Source organism: Lactuca sativa, chromosome 4 (assembly GCF_002870075.4).
Source record: "Lactuca sativa cultivar Salinas chromosome 4, Lsat_Salinas_v11, whole genome shotgun sequence".
NCBI lineage: Eukaryota > Viridiplantae > Streptophyta > Magnoliopsida > Asterales > Asteraceae > Lactuca > Lactuca sativa.
The window spans coordinates 391,912,965-391,940,815 of NC_056626.2; the positions used below are offsets into that span (position 1 = coordinate 391,912,965).

General features: G+C 39.9%; 1 protein-coding gene across 1 annotated transcript; it reads left to right on the top strand.

Annotated features, from left to right (window-relative positions):
• Positions 1-202: 202 nt before the first annotated feature.
• Positions 203-26,765, top strand: LOC111892463 (zinc finger BED domain-containing protein RICESLEEPER 2-like). Its single transcript, XM_052771275.1, has 7 exons — positions 203-359; positions 24,721-24,929; positions 25,145-25,503; positions 25,591-25,658; positions 25,728-26,061; positions 26,135-26,228; positions 26,304-26,765. The coding sequence occupies exons 1-7, from the start codon at positions 203-205 to the stop codon at positions 26,763-26,765; spliced, it is 1,683 nt and encodes a 560-aa protein (XP_052627235.1).
• Positions 26,766-27,851: the final 1,086 nt, after the last annotated feature.

A 27,851-nucleotide genomic window follows, 5' to 3' on the forward strand; every position in this document is an offset into this window, starting at 1 on the left:
GGAGTAATGGATTGGTGGAGGCTGGTTACGGGTTCATATACTCTAGAGCAGAGAGTTGTTGTATCTTGGGAGTAGTTCTATGAGATGTTCCATTTAAGATATGTCCCTTTGGTAGAGAGAGAGAGAGAGAGAGAGAGAGAGATTAGCCCATGAGTATTTGGACCTGACGTAGGGGACGAATTCGGTGATTGAGGTCACCAAGATGTTCACTGAGAGAGCGTTGTTCTGCCCTGAGTTTGCTGCTTCTGAGAAAGCTCAGATGAACTGGTACATGAACATGCTCAAGACAGATACCCGACAACATGTGTCCACTCAACGATATGGTTCTCTCATTGAGTTACAGGAAGCCACGAGGCAACGTAAGATTGAGATGGAGCTCCAGATGAGGGAGTTGAGGCAGGCCTATGTGCAGTCGTAACCTGTAGCAAAGCAGTTCAAGGTTGCTGATGCGAGATCTGGGAGTCAGAGGGGCCACACTTGTGGCAATTATGGCAAGGTTCACGAGGGTTCGTGTCGATTTATTTCTGGGTGCCACAAATGTGGCAAGGATGGGCATTATGCCAAGGACTGTCAACAACATGTCCCCACATCGACCACCAGGATCTGTTATCACTATGAACAGGTTGGCCATATTAAGGCCAACTGACCTTTGCTCGCGGGAGGACTGGCATAAGCTCCAATGCCAGCGACTTTGAGGATCGCTAATGGGCGCCAGGGTAGGGCGGAGCTACGAGGGCTCGGGACCATGAATTTCTGCTCATTTCCGAGGAGGCCAGGACAGCACCAGACGTCGTGACTGGTATGTTTCGATTTATTGTTCTGTCGATTATTTATGGCATGCTTATGTTTATGTTTCTAATTGGCACATTCTTAGTGAATTCTTTGCCTGCTCTTGTGTTATTTGTCTCGGGCGCGATTCGGTCCTTTGTGTCTCGATCTTTTAGTAGGGATTTTGGTATGACCCTTAGCGAGTTGAAGTGTCTGTTGTGGGTTTTTATTGTCAACAAAACCAGGCTTTCTGCATCTAGAGCGTATCAGGGTTGTGTATTGGAGATCTTCAAGGTACCTTATCCGATTAATTTGATCCCTATCACCATGGGGGATGTATGCGTGATAGTGAGGATGGCTTGGGCTAAGTAGTTTTGGTTCTATGATCGAGTGAGAGGGTTAGCGAGTGATAGTTCGAACCCAAAGTGGGGGAGAACTGGTCATCTACGGATAGGGTACCAGGTTTGGATCAGGGTTTTGTTCGGTAGCCAAGGCTCGACAATATATTCAACATGGGTGTATGGGTTATCTTGCCTATGTGGTTGATACTCGGGTAGGGGAATAGACTTCAATTTAAGAGTTGCCAGTTGGTAGGGAGTTTGATGATGTGTTTCAAGAGGAGTTACCCGGCGTGCCTCCCGAGAGGCAGGTTGAATTCAGGATTGACCCAGTGCTAGGTGCGACTCCGACTGCCAAGGTGTCGAATTGCTTGGCACCACCCATAATGCAAGAGTTGTCCTATCAGCTTCAGGAGCTGTTAGGAAAGTAGTTCATCAGTCCGAGCAGTTCGCTGTGGGGAGAGCCAATACTATTCATCAAGAAGAAGGATGGTTCACATTAGATGTGCATTGATTACCGGGAGTTGAACAAGTTGACAGTGAAGAACCGTTATCCCATTCTGTGGATTGACGACCTCTTTGATCAGCTGCAGGGTGCATCTTGGTTCTCCAAGATCGACTTGAGGTCGGGGTATCATCAGTTGAGGGTGAGAAAGGGGGACATGGAGAAGACCGTTTTTTAGACTCGTTATGGGCATTACGAGTTCATAGTGATGCAGTTTGTGCTCACCATGCGGCTGCAGTGTTTGTGGATTTGATGAATCGGGTATGCATGTCGATGCTCGATCGATTAGTCATTGTGTTAATTGATGATATCTTAGTATATTCTGTTGGGCTGTAGATAGTTTTTATGTTGTGTCTTTTGGGCTCGTAGATTAGCCTTGTATTCTCCGGTTTGGGCCTGTCCAACCGAGAGCCTTTTATGTATTGTATATAAGTTTAATGCTTGCATGCATATTAGGTTAAGATTCTAGAAATTATCGATATAGCGATTGATCAAGAGTATTATATTTTCCAGTAATCGTTCTTGTAATCTTCTAATCCTTTACAGTTGATGTTCTTAATCGAGCTCTTCTAAGGATTTTATTTAATCATTCGACACGATTGATTCAAGCTGTTTTGTTCTTAATATTGCGTTTTGGTTTGCTATTATTATTGCGTTCTTGTTGTTTCTTATTCATATACTTGTTCAAGATCTAATCGATCTTCATAGATTAAAAGTTGTTTTAATCCCATCAATTGGTATCAGAGCAGGAGGTTGTGTAATCGATACACATCTTTTCTGTGAAAAAGATTTCCATTAGGGTTTTTCCGCAATCATTGATATTTATTGAGCCGTCATCTTAATTGACGTATCTTAATATTTATTGTTTTGCCCTAATCTGCTTTATTACAAGTCTGATCTTTGAACAGGTTTTTACGATCATAATGGACGCGACGCAATCAAACCCCATTAATATTTCCAACAGCATCGGTTCGACGACAAAGATTCCAATCTTGTACACCCATGACTATGAAGTATGGGCACATCATTTTGAAGACTATGTGATTGGATCGGAAGACAATGGTTTTCTCATATGGGAAGCTATCATCAACGGACCGTTTTCTCATTCCACGACATCCAGAGTTATTAAGACGCAAAAAGAGTACAACGATCTGCTTAAGGACGTGACGAATATTGCGCAAGATGAAAAAGACAAATTCCAGTGCAATATTAAGGCACTAAGGTTGATCAGATTCGCCCTTCAGTCCGACACATTCAGACTGGTCAGCTCATGCACTACGGCGAAGGAAGTGTGGGATAGACTTCGCGAACTGTATTCCACAGACGAAGATCTTGAACATTCCATCCAAACCTTGCTTCTATCTGAGTTTGGTGAATTCAGGCAAGGGGCCGAAGAAACAGTGACCCAGACGTTTGATCGCTTCAATCATCTTCTTAGCAAGATGATTAAACACGACATTGAAAGGAAGCTCATCGAACAAAAGGTTACTTTCTTGAACGGACTAAGATCTGAATGGAGAGCAGTTGTTTCCACAGTCAAAGCCCATGAACAGTTTAAATCCTATTCTTTGGCGAAACTGGTAGGCATTCTAAAGTCCCAAGAGAAGATTGTGGTTCAAGAGAAGAATGTTGTTTCCAGTCTTGGTTCGTTGGCCCTCCTATCTAAAAGTAAAGCTGTGATGGAAGATGAAGAGCTCAACTTGGAAGAATATGACCTCACAACTGAGGATTATGCCATGATGGTATCCAATCCTAAGAGGTTCATAAAGAAGAGATTCCCCAGCAACAAAAACCGAAACTGGCAGGGGAGTTACAGCTCTGAAAAAGCGAACAATGAACCGAAGGCTGAGGAGCCCAAGAAGGAACCGAAAGCAGATGGTGATTCTGGAGTAAGCTGCTTCTATTGTGGTGGCAAGAACCACTATGCTAAGGACTGTGTTCTTAAGAAGATGGCTGAAAAGGACGATGGAAAGGATGAGGAAGCCGTGCTGCAGAAGAGATTGGATGAGTTGAGAAAGAAGAAGTCTACCGCTAACCCTTCTATTAATGCTCTTATTGTGCAGGGTTCGGTTAATGACGATGAGTTCGGTAGCACAGAAGTATGGTCTACTGACTCAGAAGACGAAGAAGTGAGGAAGCCTACTCATGGAAAGGCTTATATGGCTAAGGAGGAAAGCAGTGGTGGAAAATGCTTCATGGTGACTGACGTATCTCAAATGAGGGGATACAATACCGATGGAGGAAGCAATGGACCGAAGGTACAGGAGGATATGTGCTTTACAGCCAAACCACTCAACCAGCAGTTCAATGAGCTCGATGAACTGATAAAGAAGGTACAATCTGTTTTTATTTCATCTAAAGTACCATCATCCTCATATGAGAAAGAACTAAAAAATGTTAATACAAGAATTTCTCATTTAGATAGTAGCTTAACTCAAACTCGAGTCACCAATTCTAACCTGACTGATCAATTAAGCAGGGCGGCGTCGAAGAGTGAGGAGCGGCGAATGTGGATTGAGTTAAAAGAGTCGGAATTAGTTAAAGTTAAAGACGAAAACATTTATTTGCAGAGAGACAATTTGAAATTGTTAAAACAACGAAATGTTTTTTGTTTAATAGCTAAACGTTTATATTCTAATATTACTCAACTTCACTTGGATTGTGAGATAGGCCAAAAGATCCATCGCATGATTTTTCCCTTCCTAGAATTTAACGAGGATGAAATCGATGCTGAAGCCTACAATTGTGAGAGTGTGATATCGTCTGATGATGTCAATCCGACCTATATGTACGGACTGGACAAAATTGAGTCCTTCATTAAGTCCAAAGACCACAAAGACATGCTCAAAAATCTTTTGGACGAAAATGACAGACTTAAACTGAGAACTGAAACCATGCAAAAGTTTGACTCCCTAAACGCCAACGTAAGCTCAGAAAATAAAATCGATGTTGAAAAAGCATCTAAGCTTAACGAGGACGAAAACATGAGTGAAATTTCTGTAGAGGATACGGTTGATTGCTCAGAATTCTTATCTCTGAAAATTCTGTGGAATTCGCTAGACTGTCCCAACAAAAGTCCCCGAAATTAGTAGAAAAAGCTGTCGTATATCAAAAGGTCAGGACCACTCCAAATCAGGTATACAAGGTCACTGGAGTAACCGAACATCAAACAGCTGAACTCACAACTATTGTTAACGAAGACAATGCTGATGGCTGTGATGAGTACTTCTGGGAAGCTCCCATTGATAATGGAAACGAAACCGTTGGCCTATCTGAAAGAACCTCCTGGATGAGAAAAGGGAGATACATACCTGAACCCTTGAACAAGCCCGATAATTTCAGTGAGCCAAGCACCAGTGGTACGAAAGAAATTCCTCAAGAGGATGATTGTTCATCCAAAGAAGACATACCCTCTACTCCAACAGCTTGTAGTGAAACTTCATCAGATACTCCCTCCACTTCCTCAGGGCAAACTGAATCTTCTTCAGATATTCCATCTGCTCCCTCGGCTCAAAGAAAAACTCCTGAAGTTCAAAAGGAACCAGCCAAGGTGACAACAAAAACGAAAGCGAACGTTCATCATCAACCCAAGCAGATGATGGATAAGAAGATAGAGAGGAACCAAAGATACAGGAAAAACCTTTCTGAAAGGAAACAATTCTGGCACTCCCAGAATGCATACTATTCACACAAGGACAAGAATCTGAAGTATGAAAATAATCCTGTAAGAAAGCAAGAAAATACCAACCGAAAGCCAAGGTTCGGTTCGCATGAAAATACCAACCGAAAGCAAAGGTTCGGTTCTGAAAAGGATTTCAACCGAAACCAAAGGTTCGGTTCCAAGAACAACTCCAACCGAACTCAGAGGTTCGGCTCTGAAGTCAGACGAGAACATGACTCGAAGGTTAGCCCCTCTAATGATCAAAAGCAAAAGGGTCACCTAGAGTCATCAGCCAGGAAGTCCTCCCCATCCAAACTCTCTCATTCTAATTCTTCTCGTTCTTCTACTTCCACTCATTATTCTCCATCTTGCTCCAAAGCTAATCTTGGATACTCTCAAAAACCTCATCCATCAGCTGAACAGAAGGGAAAGCAGAAGGTCGATGAATCCAAACCTGAGTCCAAAGCGAACAAACCCAATCCTAACAAAATAAAAGTCTTCACCATTAAAAAGAAAGATGAAACAACTCTAATTAAAAGAACATATCTAGTTGACATCTCTCTTACCATTCCTGCTTCCATGAAAACCTCACATGGACCCAAGAAACTTTGGGTTCCTAAATCTGCTTAATTTTTGCAGGTTATAAGTGACGAGCAGTTTGACGAAGAATGGTACATCGACAGTGGCTGCTCGCGTCACATGACAGGGAGGAAAGAGGAACTCAGGGAATACAGATCTCTTACAAATGGTGGCAACGTTAAGTTTGGAAATAACTCTTTCGGCACCATAAAGGGATACGGTATGATAACAAATGGTGATTTTACCATAAGGAAGGTGGCCTATGTAGAAGGACTTCAACACAACCTCATCAGTGTATCTCAGCTTGTTGGAGGTACAGGTCTCAAAGTTTCATTCGATGATGAAGGTTCTGAAATCATAGAGAAAAAGACAAAGAAAGTGATTCTGAAGTCAGAGCGAAAGGGTGAAATGTTTCCTCTGAACATGAAACCCATCAAAGGAAACCCAGCCATATGTCTGCTATCAAAAGCTCAATCCGACGAAAGCTGGTTGTGGCACCGAAGACTCTCGCATCTCAATTTCAAAGATATCAACCGACTTGTCACTGGAGGTCATGTTAGGGGCCTTCCACTGCTAAAGTTTGACAGAGAGCATTTGTGTGCTGCATGCGAAATGGGAAAGCAGAGTCGTCAAAGTCATCCATCCATAATTAACACAAAAGTTGTTGAACCACTCGAATTGCTTCATATCAATTTGTGTGGTCCTTCATCTATCGAAAGCATCGGTGGTAGCAAGTATATTCTTGTTATTGTTGATGACTTCTCTCGATTTACATGGGTGTTCTTTCTAAATCTCAAATATGAAGCGACTCAAAAGCTGAAAGTGTTTATCAAGCAAATTGAAGTCCAGCTCAAAAACGTCGTTCGAAACATCAGGAGCGACAATGGTCTCGAATTCAAGAACAAAGAGTTTGAAGAGTTTCTTGCAGAAAAGGGAATCAGTCATAATTTCTCAGCTCCCTACACACCACAACAGAACGGAATAGTCGAAAGACGAAACCGATCCTTGTGTGAAGCTGCCCGAACTATGTTAAGTTTCGCTTCCTTACCTCTTTATTTTTGGGCTGACGCTATTGCTGCTGCTTGTTATACACAGAACAGGTCCTATCTCAATAAGCGATTCACACTCACACCATATGAGATAATAAATAACAGAAAACCCAACGTGAAATTTTTCCATGTGTTTGGCTCAAGGTGTTTCATCTTTAACTCTAAAGAACACCGCAACAAGTTTGATGTCAAAGCTGACGAGGGAATCTTTCTGGGTTACTCACTCACTTCAAAGGCGTACAGGGTCCTAAACAAACGATCAAGAAGGATTGAAGAGACATACTATGTGACCTTCGACGATAGCTATGTCAAGAAGCTACAGGCCATAGATGACACTGCCAGGGAAATCTTTCCTCAAACTGGTCAAGTCATAGTCTCAATCGCCAATATGTAGGAGAATTTTCTGGATCTCTTTGACGAACCGGAAAAAGCTTCTCTCTCAGAAGCAGGTGCAGCCGACAATAAAATAGATCATATGAAGCAGATGGTCGAAGATGCTGCAAGAAGAATGCATGAAGGAGAATCGCCCACTGATGAATCTCCAACCAACAATGCTTCAGTCGAGGGGGAGCCAAGCTCACAAGTCCAGGGGGAGCCAAGCTCTACTACTCCAACCGAAGGTCCTTCAACAACCGAAGGTACCTCTCCAACCGAAGATCCCTCTCCAAGCGAAGGTGCTTCAACGCCTGAAAATCCAGCACCACAAGAAACCCCTGAACCTCATGTTTCTCAAGACTCATCAATTGAGGGGGAGCATGATGATATGACGCTTGATTACGATAGCCAATCTGAGCCAGAAGAGATGATCAACGCTGAACTAGATCCAACCTTCGATCCAAATTACCCTCCTCTTACCAAATGGACCAGAGATCATCCTATCTCTCAAGTAGTTGGTGATGTATCTGAAAAGGTTCTGACCCGATCTCAACTGAAGGCAAAACAGACATCCTTATTTTCAAAGGTTGAGTTTTGTATGTTTAACTCATTCGTATCAAAAGTTGAACCGAAGACAGTGAATACTGCCCTCGGTCACTCTGATTGGGTTCAAGCAATGCAAGACGAACTGAACGAGTTTGAAAGGAACAAAGTCTGGCGCCTCATTCCAACGCCTCCAGATGCTTCGGTTGTTGGTCTTAAATGGGTTTTCAGAAATAAAATGGACAAGGAAGGTAATGTCATAAGGAACAAGGCTCGTCTGGTGGTCAAGGGATACTGTCAGGAGGAAGGAATAGATTACGAAGAGACGTTCGCTCCAGTAGCTAGGCTAGAATCTGTTAGAATATTTCTGGCTTATGCTGCTCACAAAAACTTTGAGGTTTTCCAAATGGACGTCAAGTGTGCGTTTCTCAATGGAGAACTTGAAGAAACTGTGTATGTGGAGCAACCTCCTGGGTTCGTGAATGAAAAGCATCCAAATCATTGCTACATTCTGGATAAAGCTGTGTACGGCCTCAAACAAGCTCCGAGAGCCTGGTATGAAACGCTTACAAAATTTTTAAAGATGTCCAAATTCAAACAAGGTTCGGTTGACCCAACCTTCTTTCGCAAAAAGGAAGGTAACCACCTTATGATAGTTCAAATTTATGTCGATGACATCATCTTTGGCTCCACGAATCCCAGCTTAACAGCTGAATTCAGAAAGTTGATGGAGACTAAGTTTGAAATGAGCTCAATGGGTCCTATTAACTTTTTCCTTGGTTTAAACATAAGACAGGGACCCGAAGGCATCTTTATCAATCAGGAAGCTTACACAAAGACTCTCCTAGCGAAGTTTGGAATGATGGGAGACTCAAAAGTCAAAGTCCCAATGGCATTCGGCACCAAGCTGACCCCTTCACTAGATAAACCGGCTGTTGACATCACGCTCTATCGTCAAATGATAGGCTCATTGATGTATCTAACTGCTAGCAGGCCCGATATCATGTTTTCTGTGTGTTATTGTGCTCGATTTCAGGCTAACCCACGCGAACCTCACAAGCTGGCAGTAAAGAACATCCTACGCTATCTCAAGCGAACCACCTCCTTAGGTCTGTGGTATCCATCCAATTCTGGCTTCTTCGTTCAAGCCTATTCTGATGCTGACCTTGGAGGATGTGGACTCGACCGCAAAAGCACAACTGGTGGCTGTCAATTTCTTGATGGGAAATTGGTCAGCTGGCAATCCAAGAAACAAACATGTGTGTCGCTGTCCACTGCTGAAGCGGAATATATTGCTGCTGCATCCTGCACATCACAAGTGATTTGGATCCAGAGTCAACTTCGAGACTATGGACTCAATATGAAGAAGATCCCACTATATTGTGACTCTGAAAGTGCAATTAGGATCTGTCATAACCCAGTGCAACACTCTAAAACCAAACACATAGCACTGAGGTATCACTTCATCAAAGATCATGTTGAAGATGGTAATGTCGAAGTTCACTTCGTAAGAACCACTGATCAACTGGCTGACGTCTTTACCAAAGCTCTTCCAGAAGCATCATTCAATAAAATATTGCAAGGGCTAGGAATGATGGAATCAGAGTCAGTTCCTCACACTACCTATCAATCTCAACCGTAAGAAGCGAAACCAACCGAACGTTCGGGTTCGGTTCAATCATCTGACTCGCTCATCACCTCAAAGGTAGTCTTTCTATGTTGTATATTTCTTGTACCATTTTGGTTTTCTCTATGTTAAAAGTATTTATTTCTTTTGTATCTAAATTTCTTAGTTTCTCAAAATTTTCCAAAACCGGAACCAACCGAAGGTTCGGGTTCGGTTTTTCAAAATTTTGTGGAACCGAAACCAACCGAAGGTTCGGGTTCGGTTTTTCAACATTTTGTGGAACCGAAACCAACCGAAGGTTCGGGTTCGGTTTTTCAAAATTTTCCTGAACCGAAACCAACCAAACGCTCGGGTTCGGTTTTTCAATCTTTTTCCAAGTTTTTTTTAATTGTTTTTTTTACTCTTTTATAATTTTTTTTAGGTCTTATTTTTAATTTTTTTTATTATTATTTATTTTTATTATTTTTTTATATAAATTTCAAAAACTCCAAAAATATTTTCTTTCATTTTTCTTTTTGTGCTCGTTTGTTTATGAGGATATATTTGATAAATTACTTAAGTGTCCCTAGAAGCATGCTGCTGTATGTGTCCCAAGCCTCATAAGATTTTGAATAATTGCCTTCATGACCTGGTATACACAAACCTTGTCTTCCCAATAAGGCTAACTCATTTATTCTAATCGTGAGCTACCTCACACTCTTCTCACATGAGTTAAGAGTCTCCTGCTTGGTCCTTACTTTCGCAGCAGAGGTACTATGTTTTCTTTCACCATCCCCACTACACTTCTCCATTACATTCGTTTCATCCCTGTAACCCCTGAGACTCTCAGAATCTACCACTGAGGTTTATGGTTACACAACATCTGTGTTTATGATCTTAGTTTCGTGCCACTACGAGCTAAGTGAAACCCAAAATTCAACACCAACGAATTGACGGTGACCAATTAACTTGATCAAGTTTTCACCACTGAATTGACGAATGTCCCTTCATGGAATCTCAAATTTTCTTTTGCGTGATCCCAATGAAATTGTTACACACCATAACATTTCTTCCCAAGGGATCCAGTTTTTAAAATATTTATTTGAGATTTCATATTAATCCAAGCCACTACTAAATCAACTCCAACCTACTTGTTCAACAGACTACACCGGTCTCACAAGTACTTTGTTCACATTCGTTCTTATATCAAGAATTGAATTGTTGAATCAAAGCGAAACTACCCTTAATTAGCCAAATTTAAAGAAGCCTTTCAACATTTCTTAATAAATGTTTGATCGTCATTCAACGGGATTCCACACTAACACTTTGAGGTTTCTCTTGATCTTGAAGGAAGAGATTCGTGCCCGGGATCATCAGTTTCGTGTCATAATTGACATCACAGATTATCCTAAAAAGAGTTGCTTTATTTCTTTATCTTTTACACTCTTTGCACGAAAATCCTAGATTTTCAAAAAAAATTCCGTTACTAATTATTTTACAGACTGGTTTATCACTGAGGGATTACTAATGAAGTTGTGGCCAAAAATTAGCCACGTGGGTCATTAATTGAAAACAGCTGTTTAAAAAGGGGAAAAGACAAAATGTTGCTGACTCGGCGGGAGTTAAATGGATAGAAATTCAAACGACGGTAAAAAGGAGGGCGCGTGAATTTGAAACGGCCGCGCTTTTTCTGACACTTGAGGACGCGTGTGCAATATCGAAGCGTCACACCTCTGGAGTTACAGGCGCGTGTGGAAATGGAAACGGTTCCTTTCTCTGAACCGGCGCTTATTGGGCGGCGTAATCCTAGGACTCTGACACTCTCTCTCCTACGTGATCATCGCACGCCCCAACTGTCACCAATCAGTCACTCAAAAACCCGTTTCATATTTCCATAAGAGATTTGAAACGATTTTTCTCTCTCCTCTCCCACTATAAAAACCCATCAACACCACCTTTTACCTCTTTACTGCCCCCATAATTCCCAAAGCAAAATTACTCCCAAAACACTCTCCCGTTCTTCTTCTTCTCCACACCTGCAACAATGGCTGAATCTTCATCTGTTCATGCCACTTCTCAGATTCTTCCCATCAGACCTCAACAATGCCTCGTCATTGATCTGAACCCACTGGCCTATGATCCCTACATGTCGCCGGTTATCGAATGCCTCAAGTACTCCCAGCTTGCTCCGGCATTGTCCAGAATTGAAACGGTGCCACTGGTGGCTCTATCTCAGGTCTATGCGACGGCCTACTACGACAAGGGCGTCGACCGGGTATTCTTTGAAGTGGGAGATCACAAGACTTCCATTTCTCGCCCCCGTTTCTGCACGTTGTTAGGGTTTGCCACTGACTCATCGCGAGTTAACCCGGAGACGATTCCAGTTGGAATGTTCTACAGCATGTTCTACAACATGGGCTACACGGAAGTTCTCACCTCCGTCGCCAGGTTCAAGAAGTCATGCCTACCGCCCCAGTGGAATGGGTTATTTACAGTTCTCTTCAAGGGACTGTCAGAGAGGAGCTCAGGATCTGACGGTGCAAGTCGTCTTTTTCTTTCTATCATGTACGGAGTGTACAATGGGATAAACCTGGATTATGGGTTTGTCCTCTGGCAACAGCTGCTTCAGAGCCTCTCTTCTACTTCTCGACACTCCGAGGTGTCGCTGGCCCGGTTGTGGATCTTGATCACAAGATGGGCTATGGACAGGTTTGATGTCCCAACTGCTGATGGTGCATCGATGTCTTCTATTGGTACGTTCCATACCAAGAAGATCATCGTCTCGGATGCATCAAAATTCTCCTTCATTGGCTCCATCCCGGAGACTATGTATGGAAGTGTGCCTTCAGACAGCAGTTTGATCAAGGCGATCAAGGAGTTAGGGCCATCTGGTCCGAGGGAACTGACACCGGACATGCTGCGCTCGATTCATGATGCCGACAAACCGGTGGCCAGGGGTAAGAAGGCAGACAAGGGGAAGAAACCATCCAAAGCCCCAAAACCTTCTCCCAAGAAGCGCAAACAACCGAAGGCTGCTTCCTCCCCACAACTGAAAAGGAGGAAGACCCAACAAAAGCGAAAGCTCGTCATTCCCTCCTCCTCAAGTGAATCCGAAGGTGGGAGTTCGGACTCTGAGGGATCCCAAGGAGACGAATCTCCTCAGCGAGGTAACACACCCCCTCCCTCACAAACCCCGGAGATGGAACTTCATCAATCCCCAGTTCCTTCCCCTCCACCTACAATCCCTATTTCCATTCCCACCATAAACCCCACAATTCCCCCAACCTCTATCCCTATACCTCCACCCATATTCACCACATCAACCGAAACACCACCTGTTACCGAAACCCCAACAGTAACCGAACCTCCTCAAACCCATACACAACCACCCCCCGAAACAAACCCCCCACCCACTCAACCAGAACCAACCAAACCCATAACACCCCCGGCTTCTCCACCACCTCAATCTCCAGAAGACGCCTCCGATGGCGGTGATCAATACCTTGGCGGTGATCACATGAACTTCGATTCGGTCTACTTTAGTCCGTTTCAAGTTCAGAGTGATGAGGAGGATGATGCTCCTGTCACACGGAAGCATCTTCGTGAGCTTAACGAGAAGATTGATCAACTTCTCGCCTCCTCTTCCAACCAGCAGTCCTCTTTGTCTGAAGCTGCCCTTCAGAAGATCGTTGACGCCTTCTCCCGGGCTCAACATGATTCAATGGCCTCAGCAACTGCTGCGATAGACGCCTCCACCCGAGCCTGTGAGGCAGCGACCGAAAAAGTCGATAAACTATTCAATGACGCTTCAATCCTGCTGCAGTCTATGCAGGAAAGCGCCGAAGCCACGAAAACAACTCTGGAACCAGTTGTTCATCAATTGGCCCAGTTTGTAAAGACGGAGTTATCCTCGTTCGCTACCCTCAGACAGAACCTTAGCGACGACAACTCGGCACTTCGTGCCTCCATCGATGCCCGCTTGGCAAAGCTACAAGAGGATCTTGCGGCTGAAAATTCACTGATGGACGTCCTGGCGAGTAAGACTACCGCCCTTAAGGTCAAGAGCACCCAACTTTCCAACTCCCAGCAACAACTGGAAGCTCTTCGATCCGAGAGGGAGGTCATAAAGACGTGTGTTTCGGATGTCCACGCCGCTCTCTCAAACATCCTGGAAGCACACGACCCCATCCTTAATCACTCAGTGAGGCGTACCCTCGCTGAGAAACTCTCTCCGGCCATGGACCTCTTGAGTAAAATTGAAGGCCTACCCAGTTACGTGTCCATTCCGAAATAAGGGGGAGATGAGAAGAAAGGATCGAAACCCCCTCCTTCCTCAAAAGCAACTCACACAACCGAACCACCCCCAACTGGTCATGTCTCGGGTTCGGGTGTGAAGGACAAGGGCAAAAACATTGCAGAGGGAGGAGATGAAGATGAAGATGAAGACAAGGAGACTATTGCGGACATGTTAAAGAGAAAGAACAGTCGCAATACTGATGACGATGTCAGTCGTGTGGCACGTGAAGCTGAAGAAGCCGAACGTAAACAAAAAGAAGCCCACGATCTCCTTGAGAGCCGAAAGCTGCTCTTCCCTGCCTGGACCAGGGATCGCATGATAAAAGAGGCCATAGAGACTTCAAGCATACTATGGCTCGAGCCGGTGATATCATTCGACTGCAACAACTCGGTCGATTCGCAGTTTGATATGCCGCTGACTCGAAAGGCGTTCATCTTCCACGCCTTCTCTAACATTTTCGAAGTTCCGCATCCGAACGATGAGCTTGACAGGGAGCTTATTGACTTCTACCTGGAGGCCGCTCGCCCTCAATACCTTACATGGAGCGCCCAGAAGATCGTCAGTGTTCGGGTGCTGAAGCCTTATGCCGTGGGGAGATTCACTAACGTAAAGTTCAAGCTCATCCGAGGATCTGCAAGAACTGCTCACATGATCACCCTGGCGGATCTACCCAATCTGAACCCTCATGATTGGATAGTCTTGTACAATATCCTGTTGACAAATGAATCAGAATTTGGTCCCATCATAGACCATGTCAAAAGGATGCTGGCATGCTACATCATGGAGGTGGCCCTAATGGATCAGGAGGTTGCCACAGTTTTTAAGAAGAAACCGAAAGTCAAACCTGTGGGATCGGCCAGTGATCTAAATCAAATGCAAATGGGCAAGATAGATCCGAGGCGAAACTCTGTGATGTTCACTAGAGCCGAAGGACAGAAATGTCTCTTCGCTTTAGCTGACAAACATCTTTACACTACAACTTGCTTGGAGCACATCTTATTCATCATCAAGCAGTGTAAAGACAATTCGGTTGATGATATCAAGTACTTCAATGATATGATCAATTGGTGCGTTCGGTTTAGACAGACCATCCTTTCCATAACCAAATGTATGTTTAACACCGTAAAGAAGAAGGTACCAGCTTCAGCCGCCGGCCCAAGCAAGAAGTGAAGGTCTCGCTCCAAATTGACGCAAAGGGGGAGATTGTTGGGCTGTAGATAGTTTTTATGTTGCGTCTTTTGGGCTCGTAGATTAGCCTTGTATTCTCCGGTTTGGGCCTGTCCAACCGAGAGCCTTTTATGTATTGTATATAAGTTTAATGCTTGCATGCATATTAGGTTAAGATTCTAGAAATTATCGATATAGCGATTGATCAAGAGTATTATATTTTCCAGTAATCGTTCTTGTAATCTTCTAATCCTTTACAGTTGATGTTCTTAATCGAGCTCTTCTAAGGATTTTATTTAATCATTCGACACGATAGATTCAAGCTGTTTTGTTCTTAATATTGCGTTCTGGTTTGCTATTATTATTGCGTTCTTGCTGTTTCTTATTCATATACTTGTTCAAGATCTAATCGATCTTCATAGATTAAAAGTTGTTATAATCCCATCATATTCTAAGACCAGAGAGCAGCATTTGGAGCATATTCAAGAGCTTTTGGGAGTATTGAGGTGGGAACGACTATATGCCAAGTTTTCAAAGTGTGAGTTTTGGTTACGAGGGGTCCAGTTCCTGGGACATCTCGTTAACCAAGATGGGATTTTGGCTGATTTATCCAAGATCTAAGTCGTGATGCAGTGGGAGGTTCCAAAATCTCCCTCCAAGATCAAAAGTTTATTGGGTTTAGCAGGATATTATCGGAGACTTATTAAGGACTTCTCCAAGATCTTAGTACCCCTCACTTGCCTGGCGAGGAAGGGAGTGGATTTTTGTTGCGGCCCTGAGGAGCAGGTTGCTTTGAGACGTTGCGACAGAGGTTATGTGAGTACCCGATGTTAACCCTTCCATAGGGTATAGAGGATTCGTGGTATTCTGTGAAGCATCCATCACTGGTTTGGGGGTAGTTCTTATGCAGAGGGGATGAGTGATTGCTTATGCTTCCCAGTAGCTGAAGCTGTAGGCACGATATCCTACTCGTGACCTGGAGTTGGGGACAGTAGTGTTTTCCCTCAAGATTTGGATACGTTAGCTATACGGGGTTCGTTATACCGTTTACATGGATCAGAAGAGCTTGCGATATTTTATGGACAACTGAACCTGAACATGAGGCAGCGTAGGTGGCTGGACGTGGTCAAGGATTATGACTACAAGTTCCTTTACTATCCGAGTAAAGCGAATGTGGTAGCGGATGCCTTGAGCCGCAAGTCGGTTGGATCTTGAGCTGGAGAGATGTGTATGAGGATACCCGTTGATTCTCCACATTTGAATTCTATCAGAGAGGCACATGCAAAGGGATTTAGGAAGGAGAACTAGAAACAGAAGAGGATTAGGAGCGAGATCGACAGGTTTGTCACCAGTAGTCGAGGATTGTTGACCCGATGTGGTTAGGTTTGAATTCTAGTTTTTTGTGGGATCAGGCAGATAGTGTTAGAGGAGGCTCATAATTCTCTCTTTTCTATACACATAGGAGCCACCAATATGTATCGGGATTTGAGGTTAAGTTACTGGTAGCCGTGTATGAAGAGGGAGATAGTCTGGTATGTTGAGAGGTGCTTGACCTGTAGGATGATGAAGGCAGAGCATTAGAGGCTACATTTAAAACTGTAACCTTTGGAGGTTCCCATGTAGAAGTGGCAACATATTGTTAGGTTATCAGCATTCTAACACTCTTATGGTGTACATGCAACCCTAGAAACCTTAGATCTATGTTTTATCTATTATACATGCAAAATTGATTTTCCAAGGTTCTTAACCTATCTAGCATACATGGGAACTTTTAATCTTAAAAGATAGCTAGAAATACATACCTTGTAGTGATTTAGATTCCTTGAAAACCTTGTGAGCCTAGCTCCCCAAGTGTGATGCCTCAAATGTCTCACACAACACCAAATGCACTTGGAATAACCTTGTGAGAAATAGAACACTACTAAAATCGGATATGCCCTCTTGTTCACACACTTGTCCTGATTTTGGTCTACAACATGTTGCTTATATAGTGTGTCATAATTAGGGTTACACCATGTAAACCCTAATTTGACATGGCTCTTCATTTCCATGATCCATGGGTTCAAAGACACCATGGAGCATCCTATGGGTTTTAGCCCTACTTGATAATCCATGGAGCATTAGCCCACTATACAAGTATGGATGATTTATACAATCAACCCATATATTTAATCAGTCTTCTTTTGATCACTTAATTAATTCCAAATTAATTCTTGATCAATGCTAATTAAATAATCCTATTAATATATTGGAACTTATAATATATTAATAAACCATAAGTGTTATTTCTCTCATTTTGGTCTATCCAAATGCATGATGCCATGCAATCCAAGTGGACTATGCTGATTGGGTCAAGTACATCCCATAATAGTTATGAACTTAGACACATAATCCAACAGTCTCCCACTTGGATAAGTCTAATAACTATATCTGCAAGTATAACTTCAGGAAACGATCAACAATCATAGCTCTTTCAAGGTCTCGCAAAACTGAGATGACGAAGATATTACATTTAAGATAAGTGATCATAGAATCCTCTGTTCTAGATATCAGCCGGAGAAATACATGGAACAATGTCTTACTTATTGTCCAGCAGTTTGTTTATCGATTTGCGATTTGTTTGACATAGAACTTAAGTGAACATATCAACTTAGTTTTGACCAGGTCCGGTACGTGGGTCAACACAAAATCATCGAGGGGCCCAGATATCGCTTCTAATCCAAGAAGGAACAGATAAACTTCGACTCCTATGCTTGTTCTTCTACTCGTTGAATCTTACACAAAGGCACGTTTTATAACATCAAGTTACCAATGCGTTTTCATACGATTAATGCATAACCAACTCATAGGCAACAAGTCATATCTCTAGGTTTGAAGACTTATATGATATTACCGTCTCACGATCACTTGAGATAAATTCCATGAAGTGATACCAGTAAGTGTGGGTTGAATCCAATACTTAGAACTTATGAGCACTCATGAGTGTTGTAGCACCACTTTGTCCAACATCTCAAACCTCTACAGTCCAACCCATGACAGTCTTGATTCATATCTACTTCCAACATATGACCGACTGTGGATGGTTTGAATAACTTAGTCATTCAGGAAGAGCGACTTAGTTATTCTGGAAGTCAAAACATGGAAAGTGAAACACAAGAATAATCGAATCCAATATGGTCTCAGAACTTATGAATATAAATAAAACATCTTTTATTTATCACCATATTGATTACCCATCATTCATTGCATACTGTTTCAAACTATCAACTTTATACTTGAATTAAAAAACAATAGTTGTCCCATGCTCCAAGCATGTACACTATGTTTTTCTAAACACTAGTCATGCCATACACCAAGTATGCACACTATGTTTTTTCTATGATCTTTAATCTGTGAAATAGATCAATTGAACATAATTCTAGTGATACTCATTACACAATCCCAAATCCTTACCATAAATGCAAGAATTCCAAATTCCTTCCATTTACCTAAATCTGTTAGATTCTAAACTTGTATGCATTGGTCCTCTTGTAATGATTATGCACAAAGTCATAAAGACTCATCAACAGACATTACAGAGTATTCCAATGGAGATCAACTCCATGGAAACGAAGTCTTATATTCAAAGTTCATTGCCTTTGAACATTCTTCTTGCATTAAGTTTCCTAATCTTACACAGATTTAATGAATACCTTCCACCTATGGGAACATTTCCATATTCCCCTTTTGACTATCACTCCTGAACAAGAGTTGCCTCTTTTCAGAATATGTCAATATGGTCCTTCCAAAATTAACACTATACTTCCAACTGTCCCTAAGCAACCAATCTTTGGTAAACCTTAGATTGTCCTCAACAATTGCTTAATCAAATTGGTCATATCTAGTTCTAGAATTTTTTTTCCTCTTCATGCTCTGGGCATTTGGAAAAATGTAGAACAGATGAATATTATAGAACATGCAATCGATCCTATATCTGAAGCATATGGGACATGATTCATAAAGACATGATAGAAGACCAGTCTTTTGCTATAATATTCCTATTTCTATTTAACAAGTTCTCATAATTCAGATTATGAAAAGGGATGCCGTAATCATAATCGAATTTTAGAACGCAAATAATGGACCATATATAGAATTTCTTTATGTTGAGCCATTCCAACATGAAATTCATATATATATATATATATATATATATATATATATATATATATATATATATATATATATATATATATATATATATATATATATATATATATATATATATATATATATATATATATATCCTTGACTAAATATGATTAAAACCTTAATCTAAGCTTTTAGAATTGAAGTGAAGTATAATTACTCTCCCTTAATTATAGCAAAACAACTTTTTCCCAATTGAAACCTTTTTATTTTTTTTTCTATAATTAACATTGCTAACTTGAAACACTTATTATAATTACCATGCTCCCACTCGCATGATGATTATTTGCATAACACTTATGCTCCCACTAGCCTTGACATGTACTTAGAAATCTGTTGGACTTCTAGAAATCAATACTTTATTGACCTTCTTACCAAAGTTCATATTTATGATACAATATGCTTTGATAAAACTTTATCAAAATCATACATCTTTCCTTAGATAGCGCACATGTGTGTCTAAAAAATTTCAGAACTATGAAAAGGGATGTTGTAATCATAGTCTCATTTGTTTAGACCTTTGTCATTTCTCACAAGTCCATGTTAGTGTGCCGGTTAACCACACACGATCCACTAATGACTTTGCAAATATCACAATTGCTATCTAGTTAAAATCTACTTAGTGAAAGCGTTTCCTCACCATCATTTTCATGAATCGGAGAGAAACCTTATGACACTTAGATTTTATGGAGTATGTGTTCCTATTCATGTGAATTTGTCAAAACCATAACCATAAGACAAGGTTAGTGACAAATCCAAACTCTTATGGATTGAACTTGTGCAGTCTTAACTTCTTGCCACCTAGCAGCTCAAGGTCCTACCATTGCTTCCAAATTGTTATGCAACCAGTTGAGAACTCTCAGAACTCATATGGAAAGCCAACTTTAACTGGAATGGGCACAAAAATAGGAATATGTCAGCACGATAGGTTATAAACCTCACATCGAGTGCTAGTGTCAAACTATAGGTTTTTATTCTTGATTAGATCTTGAAATTATTTCAGGATCTTTAAGACTCCCACTGCCCTCTTGACATATAAGACTCACTTGCTAAATATTCAAGAAATAGTGTAGATTCTTTATCAAGACAAACACTTCACACAATTAGCCTTAAGTTGGTCTCTGTTTTATCCAAAACATCACAACTTACCAATTTCAAATGTACAAGAGTGGGATACACTTTACTCTTACATTTGACTAGTGTTATAAACCTTTCTTTAAGACATGTCACTCAAGTCACAATCTTGGAGTATGACACTAAGAATTGTTTTGGAACGAAGTTTGACTCATCTTCTTGATTTAACCATTTCAACAATTCTTAATTCCTCTTCCTAGCCATATGTATGCACTAATATGTCTTTAGAGGACCAATTGTGACATGGTTTCTTAATCATTAAAATGAGCACAAAACATGATACTAAAGTACACTCCTATCTTTTCAAATTTGAGAAACTTTTATCCTTCTGCCTAATTTGATTCTTCTCATCCGTCCTGCCAAACACTGAAAATTTTCAATGTTTCAGAATTATACTTAAAGTTGTAAGTATAACCATATTTACTAAACCTTAGTAAATCATGACGAATAGTCTTATCAACCTTTTGTGGTGGACCTTGATCAGTGCACAAGAATGTGTACTCGATCCTTGACTCCTTCACTTGACTCACATATACATGTAAACAAGGAACTAGTCTTAATTTTTCCAAGCTGAGAGTTCTCATTCATCATACTGTACAACTTGTAAGATTCCAAGTTTCTATCCAACTGAAAACTTGGGTGATGAGACGCTTTCCTTATTAGGTAAATTTAGACACTACCACAAACGAAAGAATCAAATTCACATTTCTATTATTGCTAGAAAAAGATCAATTTTCAATAAAAGTCATTGCAAGGAGATATAAACTTAAATAAAATCAAAATTTTATTTATTTATGAAAATGCAGAAAAACTTTTTCCTTACAACGCAACTTGAAATGAAAACTATGCTATTACATGTTTTCTAGCAATCTATCATAAACCCTAAGTAGTAGCTCAAAAATTTGATCTTCAACCATGCGATAGAAATCCATCTTCGCGATCGATTTCAGCATACTCTTTCTTTAAGTTTACTTTCCTTTTCTTGATCCTGCCGAACATCAAAATGTAACTTAGTCACATCATGTATTGATAATCAACAATTAGGAACTTAACATAGTTAGATAGTGGACTTACCTGAATCAGAGTCAAACTTTTTGATTCATTTCAGATCCTTCAGGTAGCTAGGGCAGCTTAGCTTCCAATGCCCTTTTTCTTCACAATGAAAACATATAGACTCTTTGAGAATGGTACAAAAGGCTATTCCAGACTTAGACTTTCTCTTTACCTCCCGGTCAATCGGGTTGACCAAGGCCGATCCCTTTCCATTAGGAAGAGAGAGCTTTTATGGACTTCCAATGTTATTATTGTCCATGTCCATGAAAGTTTGAGAAGTAGACCTTCCACCCATATTTTCTTGACTATTGTGCCAAATCATTTTTGATTCAGTAGCAATAAGCAAATAAGAAAGATCTAATAGGGTCATGTCATGATCTGTCACATAATAGTCTTTAATAAACTTACTATATGACTCAGGAAGTGACTGAAGGACCTAGTCGATAGCCAACTTCCTTGGGATAATGACACCCAAAATTCTCAACCTGTCAATGTGTGACTTCCTTCCTAAGACATGAGTGCACACAGGTCTTCCATCTTCATATTTGATATCGAGCAGGGCTTGAGTGATCTTGAACTTTTCAAGTCTTTAAGCTTGTGGGCCAGGGAGAATAATTGAGTGATCTTGAACTTTTCAAGTCTTTAAGCCAAACTCAGGAAGTCATCTTCATTAGGAAGGCTTGTTCCATAAGATTTGGGAAGATCATTGTTGTCTGAACCAGACATCTACAAAGGCAGAATTTCAAGTTAGTTGATTTGAATCCTTAATATAACACCCAATATGAAATATTAAGGATAAGACCAACACAACATTTTATAACTTGGAAGAGGGATGTCGTAATCCAGGCTATAAAATATTTGAAGGTAGGTGAATTACGATTCACCAATTTCCACCATGAAAAACGAAATAAATTATTAGGTTTTAATTGGATTTGAAACTCCTAGATCTTTTGAGATTCATTGAACTTTCAATGGCATGTTTCAATCTCGAGTGTGCCCTTCGGGTTTTGAGACTAGGATGTCGAGGATCACAAAACAAGGTGTGAATAACCATGCAAATATACTTGGTACCCTTAATTTTTACCCCTCAATCGATGTGTCGGTTAACCACACGTGCTCCACCGATAATATGATAAACATTAATTTACCCTTTGCCTACCTTGTTAAATCAAGCAAGTGTGCCGGTTAAGTAACTAAGATTGGGTATTTTTAAGAGTTTTAGTTACTTAGTATTTATTATTAATACTTTCAACGAAAGGAGAATTATAGTCGTTGTCCTACCAGTTCGGCTAACGACCCTCCACCAGTCAAGGAAGCGGTGGGTGAGAGTGGACACCCATTAAACTGACATTTTATAGGCAGTAAACCTATACCACCCTTATAGACCGGTTTCGTGAATGAGGTCTACTAATGGTAAAACGAATTTACTCTTATACATATAAATATTATTAACTTTATAATATTATACGGTATAAGGGTTGAATTTGAACTTTTAAAATTCTAAGGGTTTAACTTGAAATTAAAGTATTCATAAGGGAAAACTTTTTCAAATTCCAAAACTTGAGGGAAAGTTTTGAAACTATTCAAAACTATTCAATTTCCATAACTTATGTGTTTAAAGTAGTTTTAATTCAAAAACTCTTCAAGTTCCATAACTTGAGGACAAGTTATGGAAGACTTTAAACTATTAAAAGAATATGACTTTTCTTTGTTCATAACCTATGGAAATTTTTATGAGTTTTATGAATTTTAAATGTGAATTTTCATATAACTTGAGGAGAAGTTACAAAAAACACATTTTAGAATCAACTCTTAGTTTAATTTGGATTGAACACAACAATTTCACATAACTTTTTTATTAATCTAAGCAACTCATAAGAAAAAGATAATTCAATCAAACCTTTTCATGTAATTAGCCTAACCATAAAAATAATACAAAACATGAATTGATTAACAATTATATTTGAAATTGGATTAGCATGAACATTACCACACCAAAAACAGGTTTATAAGTTGAAAAACAGCTTAGGGTAATGTTCCTAGTCCATTTCCAGCCAAAACAGTCAAAGATATGTTGCATGGCGGTCCAACTCGTCGAGTGCACAAACCAACTCGGCGAGTTGGATGAGTTTTGCCTTGGACTCATCAAGTCCCTTCATGGACTCAGCGGGTCTGCTGTCCAGACAGCATATAAACTTCGATTTTCAACCAATTTTGCAAGTATAACAAGAAAACAAGCCAATGCTCTGATACCACTGTTGGGTTATGAGTAGGGGTGTAAGTGAGCCGAGCTACTCGTGAGCTACTCGGAATCGACTCGTTAAAAATTCAACTCGAACTCGATTTAAACGAGCCTGAGCCGAGCCTGAGCTTTATTCGGGGCTCATTTATTAAACGAGCTCGAGCCCGAGCTTTTAAACCGAGCTCGACTAGGGCTCGCGAGCTTAAACGAGCCTATATAAATTATAATATAAATATATTTTTCACTCCTTATATTATATATTTATATTATTAATAATATGTTTGCTTAATTTCTTTAATCTTTATATGAATTGAAAGCAAACCAACCGCCTTTGCCGACATTCCCCTTACTCCACACACGCATACAGCATATACCCTACGACTACGAGCCTACGACGGTCGAACATGCCATTACCCATTTACCATCTAGGGCGACGATAATTAATCCATGATTTCCAATTGACGATCGATTGTAAGTACGTAACAATTGATTTCCGAATCCAGTGGATGTATCAATTGACTGATTGAGTATACGACGGTCTGCGGTCGACGTTTCCCTCCCGAATCCATCTCGTTCTCAACAGACAACACTCAACAGCCAAGAGGTATTAATAATATTTCATTCCATCGCAGTTTATATTGAATCGATTGGTATCAGTAATGTGATTGAATGAATCGATTGTAAGCAGTAAGCACTAAGCAAATAACCTGTTTGTCAATTTTTGTAATTAAAATCGGCACTCCTCAAATCAAAAGGTACCTGTTTGTAAGCAGTTTATATTAAAATCGTCACTCCTCAAATTGATTGGTATTAGTAAAATCGGCACTCCATTGATTGGTATTAGTAAAATCGGCACGCCTCAAATTGATTGGTATCAGTAATGTAATTAAAATTGGCACTCCTCAAAAGTTCATATACTTAGTTTGCTTTTCTTTTCTTAACTGTAAGATGCTCATATAATCATATTAATTCACTTGTTTGGAAATTGCAACGTGATCACATGTTGGATGTTTTCAATTCACATTTTTGACCCTAATGTTTGACCAAATGCTAGAAAATGACACACATATTTTTCAAATCACATTGAGTTATTTACTTTTGCATAAATATTATGTGTACTTGTTGGTGTTCATGGTGTTCCAGTGAGTTGTTTATCGTTGCATAAATATTATTTCAAATTGATGTATCTATGATTTGTATTGTTTTCTTATGAAGATTCAATGGATGATGGAGGGTCTACAACAAACCTATTAAGTCCAAACAAAGGAATGGGGGTTGAAACAGGTGTTGGGATTGATAATTCGTCATCACAATTAGTACATGGTATGGATCACACAACCACTCCAAATGAAGAAACAACTAGTCAAATCCCTAATGAAAATGAAAGTGTGAGAGAAAAAAATAACAAAACCGATGAAGATGAAGTACAATTAACGAGAAAACGGAAAAAACATCAAAAGTATGGGACGACTTTGTTGTAGTTACACTCCGGGATGGTAAGAAAAAAGCCGAATGCAAACATTGTAAGTCAAGGTTGGCTATTACTGGTTCAGGTCCTACATCATCATATAAAAGACACCTAAACAGCTGCATCCCCCATAAACAATCGCTAAAAAACCAACAAATACTAAATTTTCAGCCTAGTGGGTGTGATGTGGATTTTGTGCCACCATTGATCGGACCGGATACAAAATATGATGAAAACAAAATGAGGGAGCCCATAGCTAATTGGATACTAAGTACTGAGCAACCGTTTGCTACTGTGGAAGATGTAATGTTTGTAAAAATGATGAAGACAGCTACTCCATTGTTTGAGAAAGTAAGCAGAGTTACAATTACGTCAGAATGTTTTAAGGTATACGAGCATGAGAAGAAAAGGTTGAAAGCCCTTACAAAAGCTGCCTCTAAAATCAGTTTAACAACTGATTGTTGGAAGTCCTCGCATCAGAAAATTGAGTATATGGTTATTACTGCACATTTTGTAGATCATAATTGGAGGTTTAACAACTTGCTCAATTTTAATATTTAATTATTTATCTATTTCTTTCTATCATATTTTAATTATATCTCAACGTTTTTCTACAGATTACAGAAACGTGTATTAAGTTTTGTACATGTTCCTCCTCCTCGTAATGCGGTTGATATTGCTGATGGTATTTAAAAGTGTTTGCAAGAGTGGGAAATTAAAGATAAGATTTTCACCATCTCAGTTGACAACGCAGGTTATAATGACAAAGCTTTAAGAAGATTGAAAGAAACTTTTTCGCGTGTAAGAAAACTTTCATGTGGTGGTAGATTGTTTCATATACGATGTTGCGCACACATATTGAATCTTCTAGTGAAAGATGGTCTTGCAATAATTGATCATATCATCGGTGATGTTCGTGAGGGTATAAAGTATATTAACAATTCGGAGGGTAGACGTCTAAATTTTTCAAAGGCTGCACATCAAATGCAAATACGTGATCGGAAGTTAATGCTTGATGTTCCAACACGATGGAATTCAACCTATGATATGTTGTGCATGGCTTTAAAGTTCAAAGATGCTTTCCTAAGGTATACTCAAATATACCTTAAAGTTTTTAACACATGTTCATATTCACTAACACTTTAATTGTGGTTTTCTCAGGTATGCAGAGTATGAACCACATTTTCATCACTTGCCAACTGACAAAGATTGGGAAAATGTTCAAAGCGTATGTGAAATTTTGAAGGTTTTTAAGGTTTGTGTTTAATATGCATAATATTTTATTAATAAATGATTTTCTTCGTTGACTAAATCCAACGATTATGCTTAGGTGTGCACGAATATCATCTCGGGCAGTGATTATCCTACTGCTAATTTATATCTAATTGAAGTGTTTAGAGTGAAGCAAACTCTTGATAAAGGTTCATTATCTACAACCGATTTTATTCGTGATATGGTAAAGAAAATGAAGGAAAAGTTTGACAAGTATTGGGGTGAGTGTCACCTTGCAATGGCAATAGCTTCTGTGTTAGATCCACGGTTCAAGATGAAGTTGGTTGAATTTTGCTTTCCAACACTTTATCAAAATTCAGACGAGAACATTAAAGAAGTGAAGAATGCACTTTATGAAATGTATTCGGAGTATTTAGAGATGCATGACACATTAGTTAGGGAATCTGCAACACATGGAAGCGAACATGAAAGAAATGTTTTAGGGTTGAATGAAGGTACATCACTTGGATCTGGATGGGAGGCATTTGGAGAGTTCATAACGACTGCAGATTTGGAGTGACCAGAAAAGTCAGAGCTTGATATGTATTTAGAAGAAGGTGTTTATAGGGAGAAAGGACAAACAGGAATGGAATCATTTAATGCTTTAGAGTGGTGGAATGTGCACAAGTTAAAGTACCGTGTTTTATCATTGATGGCTAGAGATGTACTTGCAATCCCAATTTCTACGGTTGCATCTGAAGCAACTTTTAGTGCCGGCGGTAGAGTTATTGATCCATATCGAGCTTCATTGGGGTCCGACACGGTACAAATGTTGATTTGCGGAGGAGATTGGATTAGGCAAGTTCATGGAGTCAAGAAAAAATTAAAGGTATATTTGAAAAAAAAATCAAAACCACATTATAATTGTTATTTTAATAGTTTAAATTATTAATTGTCAACCTTTTTATTTTGTAGAACGAGGAGTTTCCTATTGAGGTTTTACTGCCTGAGGTGAACACAAAGTAATTGAAGGTAATTAGATGTGTTAAACAACAAATTCTTAATCTGAAAAATATTTCAAAAAATGATTCCTTTGTACATTTTGCAAGTTTTGTGTATCTGAGGAGTGAAGTTGCATAAAGGAAGATTTTTCTATTTCTAGTCGTTCAATAATTAGGAGTTTAACTACTATTTTTGTAATTTGAGCTTTTACTCTTTATGTTCTTTTATTTGGTTATATTTTAGACATTAAATCAATGCAAATGGAGAATCTATGAATGTCTGTTTTGAAGTTAGAATTTGGATTATTCCATTGAATATATGATAATAAATTAAACGAGCCCCAAAACCATAAACGAGCTCGAGTCGAGCCTAAGCTCATTTAGGCTCGCATGACAAACTAAACGAGCCGAGCCCGAGCCGAGCTTGAGCTTCTTATTTTTCCTACGAGCCGAGCACGGGCTTTGAAATTGGGCTCGAAACGAGCTGAGCTCGAGCTCGAGCCAACATACAATCAAACGAGCTCGAGCCGAGCTTGGGTATGTTCGGGCTCGGCTCGGCTCATTTACACCCCTAGTTATGAGCATTCTAACACTCCTATGGTGTACTTGCAACCCTAGAAACCTTAGATCTATGTTTTATCTATTATACATGCAAAATTGGTTTT